The sequence below is a fragment of the Notolepis coatsorum genome (genome assembly GCF_963971535.1).
Source record: "Notolepis coatsorum genome assembly, chromosome: 17".
In the NCBI taxonomy this organism is placed as follows: Eukaryota; Metazoa; Chordata; class Actinopteri; order Aulopiformes; family Paralepididae; genus Notolepis; species Notolepis coatsorum.
Genome location: NC_140181.1, coordinates 17,565,314 through 17,579,937, shown reverse-complemented (window position 1 = coordinate 17,579,937; position 14,624 = coordinate 17,565,314). Strand labels below are relative to the sequence as shown.

Sequence of the window (14,624 nt, the reverse complement as noted above, 5' to 3'; positions counted from 1 at the left end):
AATAGTGTGTAATAGTGTAATAATGTAATAGTGTGTAATAGTGTAATAGTGTGTAATAGTGTGTAATAGTGTAATAGTGTGTAATAGTGTGTAATAGTGTAATAGTGTGTACTAGTGTGTAATAGTGTGTAATAGTGTAATAGTGTAATAGTGTGTAATAGTGTAATAGTGTGTAATAGATCATTTAGTTTGATCTGCCACTTCTTGGACACATGGTGCCATGAGAAAGGGTGAGTATTAAATAATACAACACGAAAGGGAGTTTGTGTTATAGTTAATAAAATCACATCTGTAGTCATCTTCAAATGGTCTATGTTGACCACTCCCCCGATCCTTAGGCCACGCCCCTTTTTTGTATCCTTTGAACCGTTTGTCATAGAGACTCGCGAGAGACCCTCTCCCCCGCTGGCCGGCGGTGCACAGGCGTCACCCACACTTTCACAATTTCCCCCGCGCGGAATTGTCTAGTTATTATTATTATTATCATCCAGGAGGGAAAAGACACTTTGGATAGTAGGGACTGCATCTCTGCCTGTCCTGGCCAGGAAACACTTTGCAACTGTGATCTCCTCTGGCAGTAGTTGGATATTGTAATGTGTGGCGAGGGTTTGCAGCAATTCCACTGAGAGAAACTGGTCTGAGGCTGGATAACATGCCTGTATGCCTCTCATTGTTCTCCAACTCATGAGAACCTGCTCTCAAGCTCTTGCAGCATTCTGTCGAGGACTGGATAGAACAGTCTCTGTCTCAGCTGATCTCCTGAGCTGAGGTCTGAGCTTGTGCCACAAGATGACTCAACTACATACTCGTCCATCCTTTTCTGCTTCCTCCTTTGGCTGGTAGTATGTTCCTCAATCCCAAGGCCATTACATAGGGCCTTTGTCCTGTCATACATGTCCACTGCCATCTCTGAGGTGCGATAACCTTCGAGTGTGTCCTGCACTGTGCTTTTAAATAGTACAGAGCTTGGGCGGCTGGTTGGCGCAGCGGACATTGCACTTGTCACCAACGCAAGAGACACCGGTATCGAATCCGGCTGTCGGCGTTGCCTCCGGCTTGGGCCGGCCGTCATACTAACTCAATTGGCGGGAAGTTGATGGGTGGTAATCTGGACGTTGTAAACAGCAACGCCTACAGGTCGGTTGGGGCGCCTGCACAGCAGAGACAGGAAAATGGCGGGGGCAGTGTGAGCCTCCTACACGTTACTCCTCGCCAAATGAGAGTCCGTGCTGGCAGGTGAAAAGATGTGATGTATCGGAGGGGACATGTGATGGGCTTCTATCCTCCCTACAACCGGCCAGTGGGGGAGAATTGGCACGGCTAAATTGGGATGGGAGAAAAATAGAAAAAGTGGACCAAAAAAAAATAGTACAGAGCTAGAGCTAGGTGGTCTGTAGGTACTGTATATTTATTTCATAAATAGTGTTATTTATTTCATTAATAGTGTTATTATTTATTTCCTGCCTTTTTTTTCCTGTGAAGATCCCCGGAAAGGGTTATTAATATTTTGTTATGTGTGGCTTTCTGGAAAACAATAAATGTTTACGTTTAGGCACCCCTGCGATCGTCACACTTTTTCTGTTACAAACTGACCCCCGGCCCCCGCCAGAGAAGGGAAAAGTTATGTGGCCCTCACAGGAAACAGTTTGGGGACCCCTGCTCTAACTCACAGGGGGCAGAACTGGACACGGATCATCTGACTCACGTTGTCGATGGCCCGCAGCCGGAGCCCGATCTTCCCCTCCTGGTCCTTGCAGAGGATGACCTCACGCAGCCCGGGCCGGATCTCTGCCCTCCTGATGCCCACGTCGTTCCCCGTCACCGGCCGCACCATGCCCCCCACGCCGTAGCTGGAGGAGAGCGCCACCTGCTGGGGAGAGGAGGAGAGGGAGAGGAGAGGAAGGAGGAGAAGGGGAGAGGAGAGGAGAGGAAGGGGAAAGGAGTTAAGGAGGAAGGGGAGAGGAAAGGAAGGAGGAGAAGGGGAGAGGAGAGGAAGGGAAGAGGAGGAGTTAAGGAGGAAGGGGAGAGGAGAGGAGTTAAGGAGGAAGGGGAGGGGAGAGGAAGGAGGAGAAGGGGATAGGAGAGGAAGGGAAGAGGAGAGGAGTTAAGGAGGAAGGGGAGAGGAGAGGAAGGGGAGAGGAGTTAAGGAGGGAGGGGAGAGGAAGGAGGAGAAGGGGAGAGGAGAGGAAGGGGAGGGGAGTTAAGGAGGAAGGGGAGAGGAGAGGAAGGGGAGAGGAATGAGGAGGAGAGGAGAGGAGAGGAAGGAGGAGAAGGGGAGAGGAGAGGAAGGGGAGAGGAATGAGGAGGAGAGGAGTTAAGGAGGAAGGGGAGAGGAGAGGAAGGGGAGAGGAGAGGAATGAAGAGAAGGGGAGAGGAGAGGAAGGGGAGAGGAGTTAAAAAGGAAGGGGAGAGGAGAGGAAGGAGGAGAAGGGGAAAGGAGAGGAAGGGGAGAGGAGTTAAAAAGGAAGGGGAGAGGAGAGGAAAGAGTCAAGTCAAGTCAAGTCAAGAGTTTTAATTGTCACGGCATACAGGTATACAATGAAATGCGGGTGGTCTTGCCCGCAACGATGTGCAATACAGTGGTACATATAATAGAATCAAAAGAAGAAACAACATTGTGCAGTAACAGGTAGCAGGTAACATGGAGTGACATCTCGGTATCTGTACATAGTTATTTACAGCGCATGTGTGACATGCTAGTTAGCTTTGGTAGTGCAATACACTGTTCCTGTTATTCTAATTTAAAGTGTCCTTTCCTTTGGCCATAAGTGTGCGTGTGTGCGACATGAGTGTGTGCCCGCTCATGTTAAAGTGTTAAGTGGCTGCTCGTGTGTGAGCGTGCACAGTGTGCGTGTCGTGTGTGTGTTCATGTGTGCTTGTGTGTGGACAGTTCAATGTTCTGAGCACTCAATGTACATTGTTCATGGCTCTGATGGCCTGGGGGAAGAAGCTGAGCCGAAGCCTCTCTGTCCTAGTAGCTGGGGTTCGCAGGCGTCTGCCTGACCTCAGCAGCTGAAACAGGCTGTTATTGGGGTGGTGAGGGTCTTTCATTATCCTGCAGGCTCTGGATTTGCACCTCTTGTTGTATAGAACCTGCAGGGGGGGTAGTGCAATACCCGTGGTACGCTCGGCTGAGCGCACCACTCTCTGTAGGGCCTTCTTGTCCTGTGCCGTGCTGTTTCCATACCAGGCAGTGATGTTTCCAGTCAAGATGCTCTCTACAGCTCCTGAGTAGAAGGACTGGAGTATCTTCCCCGATACTCTGAACTTCCTTAACTGTCTCAGGTGGTAGAGGCGCTGCTTCGCCTTCTTTACTACTGTGTCTATGTGTGTTGACCATGTCAGGTCCTCTGAGATGTGGACCCCCAGGTACTTGAAGCGTGGCGGGAGAAGGGGAAAGGAGAGGAAGGGGAGAGGAGAGGAATGAGGAGAAGGGGAGAGGAGAGGAGTTAAGGAGGAAGGGGAGAGGGGAGAGGAGAGGAAGGGGAGAGGAGTTAAGGAGGAAGGGGAGAGGGGAGAGGAGAGGAAGGGGAGAGGAGTTAAGGAGGAAGGGGAGAGGAGAGGAAGGGAAGGGGAGTTAAGGAGGAGAAGGGGAGCGGAAGGGGAGAGGAGTTAAGGAGGAAGGGGAGAGGAGAGGAAGGAGGAAGGGGAGGGGAGAGGAAGGGGAGGGGAGTTAAGGAGGAAGGGGAGGGGCGTTAAGGAGGAGAATGGGAGAGGAAGGGGAGAGGAGTTAAGGAGGAAGGGGAGGGGAGAGGAGTTAACAAGAGACTGGCTACAGGCCTGTGGTGTTACCTCCAGACTCTACAGGTGGTGACCTCTGACCCTAACCCTCCAGGAAGCTCTATGCTGAGCGTCTCACAGAAGCGTGATTACATATGCACTAAACTTAACCAGTGTAGAAACAGGCGTCGGCCAATCAGAGAGCGTCTCCGAGAAATGCGGCGTGCATATGTAATCTCACGCCTCACAGAACACATGATTATTATAGAAACTGGTTCATCCACTAGAGGCTGAGGAGTGATTTGCATAACGCAGTGCAGCCAGGAAACACGTTAAATAAAGTACAGGTGGCGATGATGACTCCTCCACACGCAACCTGCTGCACACCTGAGACACACACACACACACACAGACACACACAGAGAGACACACCTGCTGCACACCTGAGATACACACACACACGCACACAGAGAGAGACACACACACACACAGAGAGAGACACACCTGCTGCACACCCGAGACACACACACACACACACACACAGAGACACACACACACAACACACACACACAGAGAGAGACACACCTGCTCACACACACAGAGACATGTGTACCTGCTCACACACACACTCTCACACACACACACACTCTCACACACACACACACACACACATTCCACCAGACATGCTTCTGCACGAGGTGTTACACTTCCAAAAGTGAGGTCGAATGCAATGAAGCGAACTGTCATGTTCCCTGGTATGCAGGAATGGAACTCTCTTCCCAGACATGTTAAGCAGGAGAATAGTAAATGTTGTTTCAAAATCGTGGTAAAACAACATTTTCAACCAAAGAAATTGACATTCCCTAATAGATAGTGTGTACGTAAATGAAAATGTATGTGTCTGATAAAGAGATGGGTATATATATAGATGAAAAGACATGTGTCTGATAGGGATATATTATTAAAAGATTGTATAATTGGCTGATATGAACATAGATAATGTATGTAAAAGCTAAATAGTATATTATGCTGTATTCATTGTATTATGAATTAATTATGAGTAGGTATTATTGTATTGTATTATGAATTCATAAGGCGTATATATTGTTGTATTGTATTATGAATTTGATTAGGGTTTTTATTGTTGTTTTAATTGTCTGTATGACATGTGAATGTTGTGAGTGTATAAGCCTGTAACTGTATTTTACGTGTTATGGACCCCAGGAAGAATAGCCCCAGCACGGCTGTGGCTAATGGGGATCCAAATAAACTTAAACTTAAACACATAGAGAGACACACACAGAGAGAGACACACCGGCTCACACACACACCGGCTCACACACACAGACACACCTGCTCACACACACAGAGACACACCTGCTCACACACACAGAGACACACCTGCTCACACACACAGACACACACACACAGAGACACACACACACAGACACACACACACACACACAGAGAAACACACACACACACACACACACACACACACACACACAGAGACACACACAGAGACACACACACACACACAGAGAGAGACACAAAGAGAGACACACACCTGCTCACACACAGAGACACTTACATTGTCAGCCACAGGCACTAAGGCCATGTTCCTCTGGACTTCATCACTGTTGAGACTCAGACCCATGTAGTCACCAAGATCCTCCAGGTTAGGATACAGGCCTAGAGGAGAGGAGAGGAGAGGAGGAAAGGAGAGGAGAGGAGAGGGGGGGGGGAGAGAGAGAGAGAGAGGAGGAGAGAGACAGAGACAGAGAGAGAGAAAGAGACAGAGAGCGAGAGACAGAGACAGAGAGAGAGACAGAGAGAGAGAGAGTTAACTTAAAGACTGTATACTGTAGGTCAGGGGTTCCAAAGTCAGGGGCGCGAGCCGCCGGGGGGGGATCGCCAGATGATAAAAAAATAATAATAATACAAAATATCCTAATTATTTTTTTTGGCAGTCAGGCCACTGAACTGAGAAGCAGGCCAGGACAGTGTTTCTAGTTGCAGCATCGCAATAGTTAGATAACCTAGGTGGGGAACAACCAGGAGATCACTGCAACTCACACAAGTTGGAGAACTATCTCTCTCTCTCTCTCTCTTGCTCTCACACACACACAAAAGGAGCCGCATGTGATTGGTGGAGGCGGGACCCTTACAAAAAACTGTTGTTGCTAATCATTGACACATGCTAGCCTGTAATAATCCCCCCCAGAAAAATCGACTTTGCATTTGATATATTGCAAATATATGCCATCACACACACTGGCATTTAAAGGGTTAGAATTATAAAATTAATATGTGGTGTTATGATCAGGGCTGAAGTTGAATAAAAGATTGTATTATTTTCAATCTGACATTACAGAAAAACTGAAAATCCATCAAAATCAGTGTTGTTGCTAATCATACATATGCTAGCCTGTTTTTTAACAATAATTTGTGATGCCATCACAAACACTGGTATTTAAAGGGTACAAATTAAAAAAATCCTGCACCAGAATGCAAGAAATGAAGTCTTTGTAACAAGAAATGTCCTGGTGGGGGACCCCCAGACCCCCTGCTTAAAAAGTGGCCTGACTGGGGCTATATTTTGCACTATATTTCCTGGCCTGAATGATTTCCCCAGTCCGGCCCTGGTTAAAAGCCTCCAATGCTTATTAGTGTGTGTGCGTTTGAACGTGTGCATGTTTCAACCATACATTTCCATTTATATAATTATTATTTTTTTAATATTTTTTTTTACCTCCTATAATAGTGGGGGTCGCGGCTCTCTGACACCGTTATTTTTGGGTCGCGGCCTGAAAAGTTTGGGAACCCCTGCTGTAGGTGACCTATCTCAAACCCTACCCCCCAGGACAGTTCAGTCAGTATGTTCTTCCTGTGCTCCAGGACAGTTCAGTCAGTATGTTCTTCCTGTGCCCCAGGACAGTTCAGTCAGTATGTTCTTCCTGTGCCCCAGGACAGTTCAGTCAGTATGTTCTTCCTGTGCCCCAGGACAGTTCAGTCAGTATGTTCTTCCTGTGCCCCAGGACAGTTCAGTCAGTATGTTCTTCCTGTGCCCCAGGACAGTTCAGTCAGTATGTTCTTCCTGTGCCCCAGGACAGTTCAGTCAGTATGTTCTTCCTGTGCCCCAGGACAGTTCAGTCAGTATGTTCTTCCTGTGCCCCAGGACAGTTCAGTCAGTATGTTCTTCCTGTGCTCCAGGACAGTTCAGTCAGTATGTTCTTCCTGTGCCCCAGGACAGTTCAGTCAGTATGTTCTTCCTGTGCCCCAGGACAGTTGAGTCAGTATGTTCTTCCTGTGCCCCAGGACAGTTCAGTCAGTATGTTCTTCCTGTGCCCCAGGACAGTTCAGTCAGTATGTTCTTCCTGTGCCCCAGGACAGTTCAGTCAGTATGTTCTTCCTGTGCCCCAGGACAGTTCAGTCAATATGTTCTTCCTGTGCCCCAGGACAGTTCAGTCAGTATGTTCTTCCTGTGCCCCAGGACAGTTCAGTCAGTATGTTCTTCCTGTGCCCCAGGACAGTTCAGTCAGTATGTTCTTCCTGTGCCCCAGGACAGCTCAGTCAATATGTTCTTCCTGTGCCCCAGGACAGTTCAGTCAGTATGTTCTTCCTGTGCCCCAGGACAGTTCAGTCAGTATGTTCTTCCTGTGCCCCAGGACAGTTCAGTCAGTATGTTCTTCCTGTGCCCCAGGACAGTTCAGTCAGTATGTTCTTCCTGTGCCCCAGAACAGTTCAGTCAGTATGTTCTTCCTGTGCCCCAGGACAGTTCAGTCAGTATGTTCTTCCTGTGCCCCAGGACAGTTCAGTCAGTATGTTCTTCCTGTGCCCCAGGACAGTTCAGTCAGTATGTTCTTCCTGTGCCCCAGGACAGTTCAGTCAGTATGTTCTTCCTGTGCCCCAGGACAGTTCAGTCAGTATGTTCTTCCTGTGCTCCAGGACAGTTCAGTCAGTATGTTCTTCCTGTGCCCCAGGACAGTTCAGTCAGTATGTTCTTCCTGTGCCCCAGGACAGTTCAGTCAGTATGTTCTTCCTGTGCCCCAGGACAGTTCAGTCAGTATGTTCTTCCTGTGCCCCAGGACAGCTCAGTCAATATGTTCTTCCTGTGCCCCAGGACAGTTCAGTCAGTATGTTCTTCCTGTGCTCCAGGACAGTTCAGTCAGTATGTTCTTCCTGTGCCCCAGGACAGTTCAGTCAGTATGTTCTTCCTGTGCCCCAGGACAGTTCAGTCAGTATGTTCTTCCTGTGCCCCAGGACAGTTCAGTCAGTATGTTCTTCCTGTGCCCCAGGACAGTTCAGTCAGTATGTTCTTCCTGTGCCCCAGGACAGTTCAGTCAGTATGTTCTTCCTGTGCCCCAGGACAGTTCAGTCAGTATGTTCTTCCTGTGCCCCAGGACAGTTCAGTCAATATGTTCTTCCTGTGCCCCAGGACAGTTCAGTCAGTATGTTCTTCCTGTGCCCCAGGACAGTTCAGTCAGTATGTTCTTCCTGTGCCCCAGGACAGTTCAGTCAGTATGTTCTTCCTGTGCCCCAGGACAGCTCAGTCAATATGTTCTTCCTGTGCCCCAGGACAGTTCAGTCAGTATGTTCTTCCTGTGCCCCAGGACAGTTCAGTCAGTATGTTCTTCCTGTGCCCCAGGACAGTTCAGTCAGTATGTTCTTCCTGTGCCCCAGGACAGTTCAGTCAGTATGTTCTTCCTGTGCCCCAGGACAGTTCAGTCAGTATGTTCTTCCTGTGCCCCAGGACAGTTCAGTCAGTATGTTCTTCCTGTGCCCCAGGACAGTTCAGTCAGTATGTTCTTCCAGTAACCTTCTCAAAAATATCACCTATGGTATTCATAAATTGATCAATGCAAGAACCAGGCGTTCTATATATGCAACTCAAGAATATACTCTTAACTTTAGCAGAGTGAATTTAAATAGTCAAGCTCTCCATGATATCATTAACAATTGTAGTATCAATTACTCTACATTGAAATCTTTACACGCTACCACCCCTTTTGTTTATCCGGTTTACACAGAAATTATCATAACCTTCTAACATAAAATCAGCACCCTTTTCATTTGTTAGCCACGTCTCACTTATTGCAATGACTTGAAATGTATGGTTTAATGATTTTAAGTAGTCTTTGATTGGAAACAACATTTGTATATAGGCTTCTGCTATTAAAGTGTATGATTGAAATTAAGATTATTGAACAGATTCTAAGAATAATATTCAGAATTTGATCTGTAATCATTATAAAGATTTGCCTCGGGATGGGTGGGTCCTGGTCGTTGTAAACAGCGACTCCTACAGTTCGGTCGGGGCGCCTGCACAGCGAGGGAAGGATCTGGAGGGAGGTAGTGTGACCCTTCCACACGTTACACTCTCCCAGTGAGAGTCCACACTGCCAGGTGAAAAGAAGCGGTGGGCTGGCTACACGCTACACATGTGTCGGAGGAAGCACGTGATAGTCTCCGCCCTCCCAGACCGACGGTAGGGGGCAAGAGCACGCAACGACCAGGTAGGGGATTGGCATAACGACTAACATTGGGATGGGAGAAAAACGGAAAAGGTCCTGCTCCCCAACACAACATGCAGGTCCTGCTCCCCAACACAACATGCAGGTCCTGCTCCCCAACACAACATGCAGGTCCTGCTCCCCATAAGGCTGTTTTTGGGATTCGAACTTCGTCAGGGTTTTTCGAACGGACGTTCGAACCTTCGTTTTTAATTAAAAAAACTAATTTTATCCTCAAACTAAATCCTCAATTTGAATAAAGTGATTCATCTGATTAAATGAGTCTTTTTTCTTTTATTAAATCAACTTTCCAGCCCCAGACCCAACCCAGGGAGAAGCCCCAGCCCAACTAAATCAATTAAATCAACTTTCTAATGAATATAACTCATCAGTTTCTTCTACTATAATATTAGTGTAGCCTAATCTTTATCTGCAACTGTGAAGAAAAACCCCATTGGTTTAAACAGAATGACAGGGCACATGTCCCCACATGGGTGTACAGTGCGACATATATATCGCACGTGCTACAGCAACAGCTGTCTGTGCGATGGATGGATTTACTTCAGTAGCACTGGTGCGATAGGGATTCGGTTCATATAGATACTCTTATTTTGAAAATCCTGTAGCGGGTCTCATTTCTGCCCACGCGCAGCTCCAGCTAGGCTCCGAAAGCTAGCAACGTTCAGGTGCATATGATACTCTTATTTTGAAAAAACTCTTGTGACAACTCGACGAGTCGTATCCGCCCTATCCGTGCTTGTGCTTCTGCATTATCTGCAAGCAGAGCAGCGCGTTGGTCGGTTGGTGCGCACTGCTGCGTTAACACAGCAGTGCGCCTACACGTCCCGAAATAAGTCTGTGGTGTTTTTTCTTTCTCGCAACGGGTCAAATGCATCTACATGCTTTGCACCGTCGCCATTCCTTTATGCGCACATCGCCCGAAATTAACGTTTATGTACCATTACAATCACTACAACGTTAGCAAGCTAACAAGCTAATCCTGATCAGAGGCGCAGAGCCAGCAGACACAGTGTGGAAAGGGAAATGGGGGGCACTCTCTCCCCTTCCCTGTGTGTGTGCGTGCGTGCGTTTGGAAAGACGATGAAGTCACCAGTCAGGACTCAGGACAGGAGTATATTATAGTAAACTGAGGATGGACAGATAATGATGATATTCAAATATAAACAAGTTTCGAGAGGAGTGGAAGTTTGAAGACAGACTAGACTACAATATGATGCGGGGGTGGTGAGTTGAAACAGTGTGTGTGAATGAATGAATGAAAACTTTATTTAACAGATTGCAGAATGGGTACAGTACGGCTCAATACACACAATTGTTAAGGGGATGCAGACCAGAGAAAGACGTTTGTCTTGTTTACATCAGGGTCCCCCATTGTGTGTGTGTGTGTCCCAACCGACCCCACTTCTATGTTTCAATAAATTATTTGCATTTAAAACTATTAACGCTGACTCATTCCTTCAGTCCACTCAAAATTATGCTAATATTCCTTATGTTGTTTATGATATTAATTGAAAATAGCATATGAGAGTATCATAGTAATAATAACACATGGCAATATACTAAATGACAGCCAAACATGGCACTGCAACTAAATAACACAAATACAATAGTCACATTTGTGACTGTTACAAATATAACACGTTTTATACTTGTGCTACAGATTTTGGCCTGTGCTACAAAACTATCAACCTCTGTAGCACCAGTGCTATGTGCAAAAAAAATTAACGTACAGCCTGGCCACATGCCATGACCTGACCACATCTATAGGCATTGTCACTTGTATTGATCCAGATCATTCAGATTTCGTTCCACAACCAGTTCTCAGTCTGTCTGAGAGAAAAACACTCACCACACCCCCTAGTTGTGACTCAGCACCAGACTCACCACACCCCCTAGTTGTGACTCAGCACCAGACTCACCACACCCCCTAGTTGTGACTCAGCACCAGACTCACCACACCCCCTAGTTGTGACTCAGCACCAGACTCACCACACCCCCTAGTTGTGACTCAGCACCAGACTCACCACACCCCCTAGTTGTGACTCAGCACCAGACTCACCACACCCCCTAGTTGTGACTCAGCACCAGACTCACCACACCCCCTAGTTGTGACTCAGCACCAGACTCACCACACCCCCTAGTTGTGACTCAGCACCAGACTCACCACACCCCCTAGCTGTGACTCAGCACCAGACTCACCACACCCCCTAGTTGTGACTCAGCACCAGACTCACCACACCCCCTAGTTGTGACTCAGCACCAGACTCACCACACCCCCTAGTTGTGACTCAGCACCAGACTCACCACACCCCCTAGTTGTGACTCAGCACCAGACTCACCACACCCCCTAGTTGTGACTCAGCACCAGACTCACCACACCCCCTAGTTGTGACTCAGCACCAGACTCACCACACCCCCTAGTTGTGACTCAGCACCAGACTCACCACACCCCCTAGTTGTGACTCAGCACCAGACTCACCACACCCCCTAGCTGTGACTCAGCACCAGACTCACCACACCCCCTAGCTGTGACTCAGCACCAGACTCACCACACCCCCTAGTTGTGACTCAGCACCATTGTCCCCTGAACCGGAAATGTTGTTGGGCCCAATTCAGTCAAACATCTCTGATTGACAGACGGTGCTACTGAATATCCCCAGCCACACACCCACCATGTGACACCTGAGAAGGCTCTGGATCACAGAAGCATTCCCCCCCGAGGGTTAGGGTTAGCCAGGCAGAGAAGGCTCTGGATCACAGAAGCATTCCCCCCGAGGCTGAGAAAGAGGGGTAAGAACGTCAGAGTCTGTGAATTGGTGATTGTATTAAGAGTAGGCATGTGCCGGTATGCCATTTTGAAGGTATGATAACCTTGGGCAAAAAATACCCCGGTTCACGGTATATCACGGTATTCGGTAAAAAATAAATAAATAAATTCCCATTGAACAAAACTTATTTTATTACAGTGCACAAATCAGCTTTTCTGTAAGTGTTATTTATGAATGTGTGAAGACTGTCTGTATTACACACAGAGGGAACTGTCTGACCACTTTCAAACTAAGTACAGAAGAAAAAATACTTCCAAATAAACTTTCATTCATGAATAGGCCTATGTACTTCAAACTTCAACTTCAAATTAATTTATTTTCCTTTTGGAACTTCATTTGTGCAGTGGTTAAAAGACAAACATACAGTCACAATACATAGATATTCACCACCATATCTGCCTGTCTCTCTCCCCATGTCTGTCTGTCTCTCTCTCCATGTCTGTCTGTCTGTCTCTCTCCCCATGTCTGCCTGTCTCTCTCCCCATGTCTCTCTCTCTCTCTCCCCATGTCTGTCTGTCTCTCTCTCCATGTCTGCCTGTCTCTCTCCCCATGTCTGCCTGTCTCTCTCCCCATGTCTGTCTGTCTCTCTCTCCATGTCTGTCTGTCTCTCTCCATGTCTGTCTGTCTCTCTCTCCATGTCTGTCTGTCTCTCTCCCCATGTCTGCCTGTCTCTCTCCCCATGTCTGTCTGTCTCTCTCCCCATGTCTGTCTGTCTCTCTCTCCATGTCTGTCTGTCTCTCTCTCCATGTCTGTCTGTCTCTCTCTCCATGTCTGTCTGTCTCTCTCTCCATGTCTGTCTGTCTCTCTCCCCATGTCTGTCTGTCTCTCTCCCCATGTCTGTCTGTCTCTCTCTCCCCCCATGTCTGTCTGTCTCTCTCCCCATGTCTGTCTGTCTCTCTCTCCATGTCTGTCTGTCTCTCTCTCCATGTCTGTCTGTCTGTCTCTCTCTCCATGTCTGTCTGTCTCTCTCCCCATGTCTGTCTGTCTGTCTCTCTCCCCATGTCTGTCTGTCTGTCTCTCTCCCCATGTCTGTCTGTCTGTATGTCTGTCTCTCTCCCCATGTCTGTCTGTCTCTCTCCCCATGTCTGTCTGTTTCTCTCTCCATGTCTGTCTGTCTGTCTCTCTCTCCATGTCTGTCTGTCTCTCTCCCCATGTCTGTCTGTCTGTCTCTCTCCCCATGTCTGTCTGTTTCTCTCCCCATGTCTGTCTGTCTCTCTCCCCATGTCTGTCTGTCTCTCTCCCCATGTCTGTCTGTCTGTCTCCCCATGTCTGTCTGTCTCTCTCTGTCTCTCTTCCCATGTCTGCCTGTCTCTCTCCCCATGTCTGTCTGTCTGTCTCTCTCCCCATGTCTGTCTGTCAGCAGACAGACCCCCCACAGAGAGAGAGAGAGACAGACAGACAGACAGACAGACAGACAGACAGACAGACAGACAGACAGACAGACAGACAGACAGACAGAGAGAGACAGACAGACAGACAGACAGACAGACAGACAGACAGACAGACAGACAGACAGACAGACAGACAGACAGACATAGAGAGAGAGACAGACAGACAGACAGACAGACAGACAGACAGACAGACAGACAGACAGACAGAGAGAGAGAGAGAGAGAGAGAGAGAGAGAGAGAGAGAGAGAGAGAGAGAGAGAGAGAGAGAGAGACAGAGAGAGAGAGAGACGCAGCCTACAGTTATGCCTCTGGCCTGGCCTCTTGCTGTTCCACTAGGAGGCCGCACAAAGCCTGTGACTCACTTGATCCTGGCATCCCGTCAGCAGCTGGATGAGGCTGGTAGGTTCCCTCAGTGATGGCTGGCATGGGGGAGGTGGTCTGGGCAAACTGGGCCTGGGCCTAGGGGACAAAGATCAGAAGATCCTTAAGAACTTCTACAAATGCACAATAGAGAGCATCCTGACTGGTAACATCACCTCCTGGTTTGGGAATAGCACCGGCTGCACCGCACAAGACCGCAGCAGACTACAGAGTAGGGGTGGACGGTATGGTCTAAAATTTATATCACGGTATAATTTGAAGCATAGACGGTAACGGTATATATCACGGTATCAGTGTTTCCGTTAGAATAATTTTTTTTGCCTGATAGGCAGGCTATATAAAGAATGACATCCTCAAGGCATGTAGATTTATAATATTTTAACTTAAAACTAGGTTACTTTTGCGTATAAAGTCATTATATTCCAAATAAAATAAGTCCTGAGTCCGTGCTGCTCCCATTGCAAACAGCGGGGCTGGATGCTGGATTTTGCTAGCAGACGATAGGGGGCGGTATTTTCCCTGTTCGAGCTCCTAGACAGTCCCAATGATAACGTGAGGCTAGAATGATGAAAAATGAATGGAAATCGCTAATAAAAGAAATAACGATTAAATAACGAGATTTCTCGTTGTTGGCACTCAGCGCATGGCATGAAATAACGAGTTTCTCGTGGCTGGCACTCAAAGTGTTAATGGGATAGGCCTACATCTATTGTTTTAGATCAACATTTTAATTTTTTTAACCTTTATTTACCCAGGGTAGGTTCGCTGAG

The 14,624-nt window shown here is 47.6% G+C and overlaps 1 protein-coding gene across 2 annotated transcripts in view; it reads right to left on the bottom strand.

The window, feature by feature from the left end:
* Positions 1 to 14,624, bottom strand: part of sdcbp2 (syndecan binding protein (syntenin) 2) — a 56,626-nt gene that overhangs the window by 21,259 nt on the left and 20,743 nt on the right. The window contains exons 3-5 of one of the 2 annotated variants that reach the window (XM_084334160.1): positions 13,836 to 13,932; positions 5,312 to 5,412; positions 1,706 to 1,870 (exon numbers count right to left, since the gene is read on the bottom strand). In XM_084334160.1, the coding sequence (XP_084190286.1) occupies positions 1,706 to 1,870; positions 5,312 to 5,412; positions 13,836 to 13,932 (363 nt within the window). The remainder of the gene's footprint in view (positions 1 to 1,705; positions 1,871 to 5,311; positions 5,413 to 13,835; positions 13,933 to 14,624) is intronic. The other variant, XM_084334161.1, reaches the window with a different exon arrangement.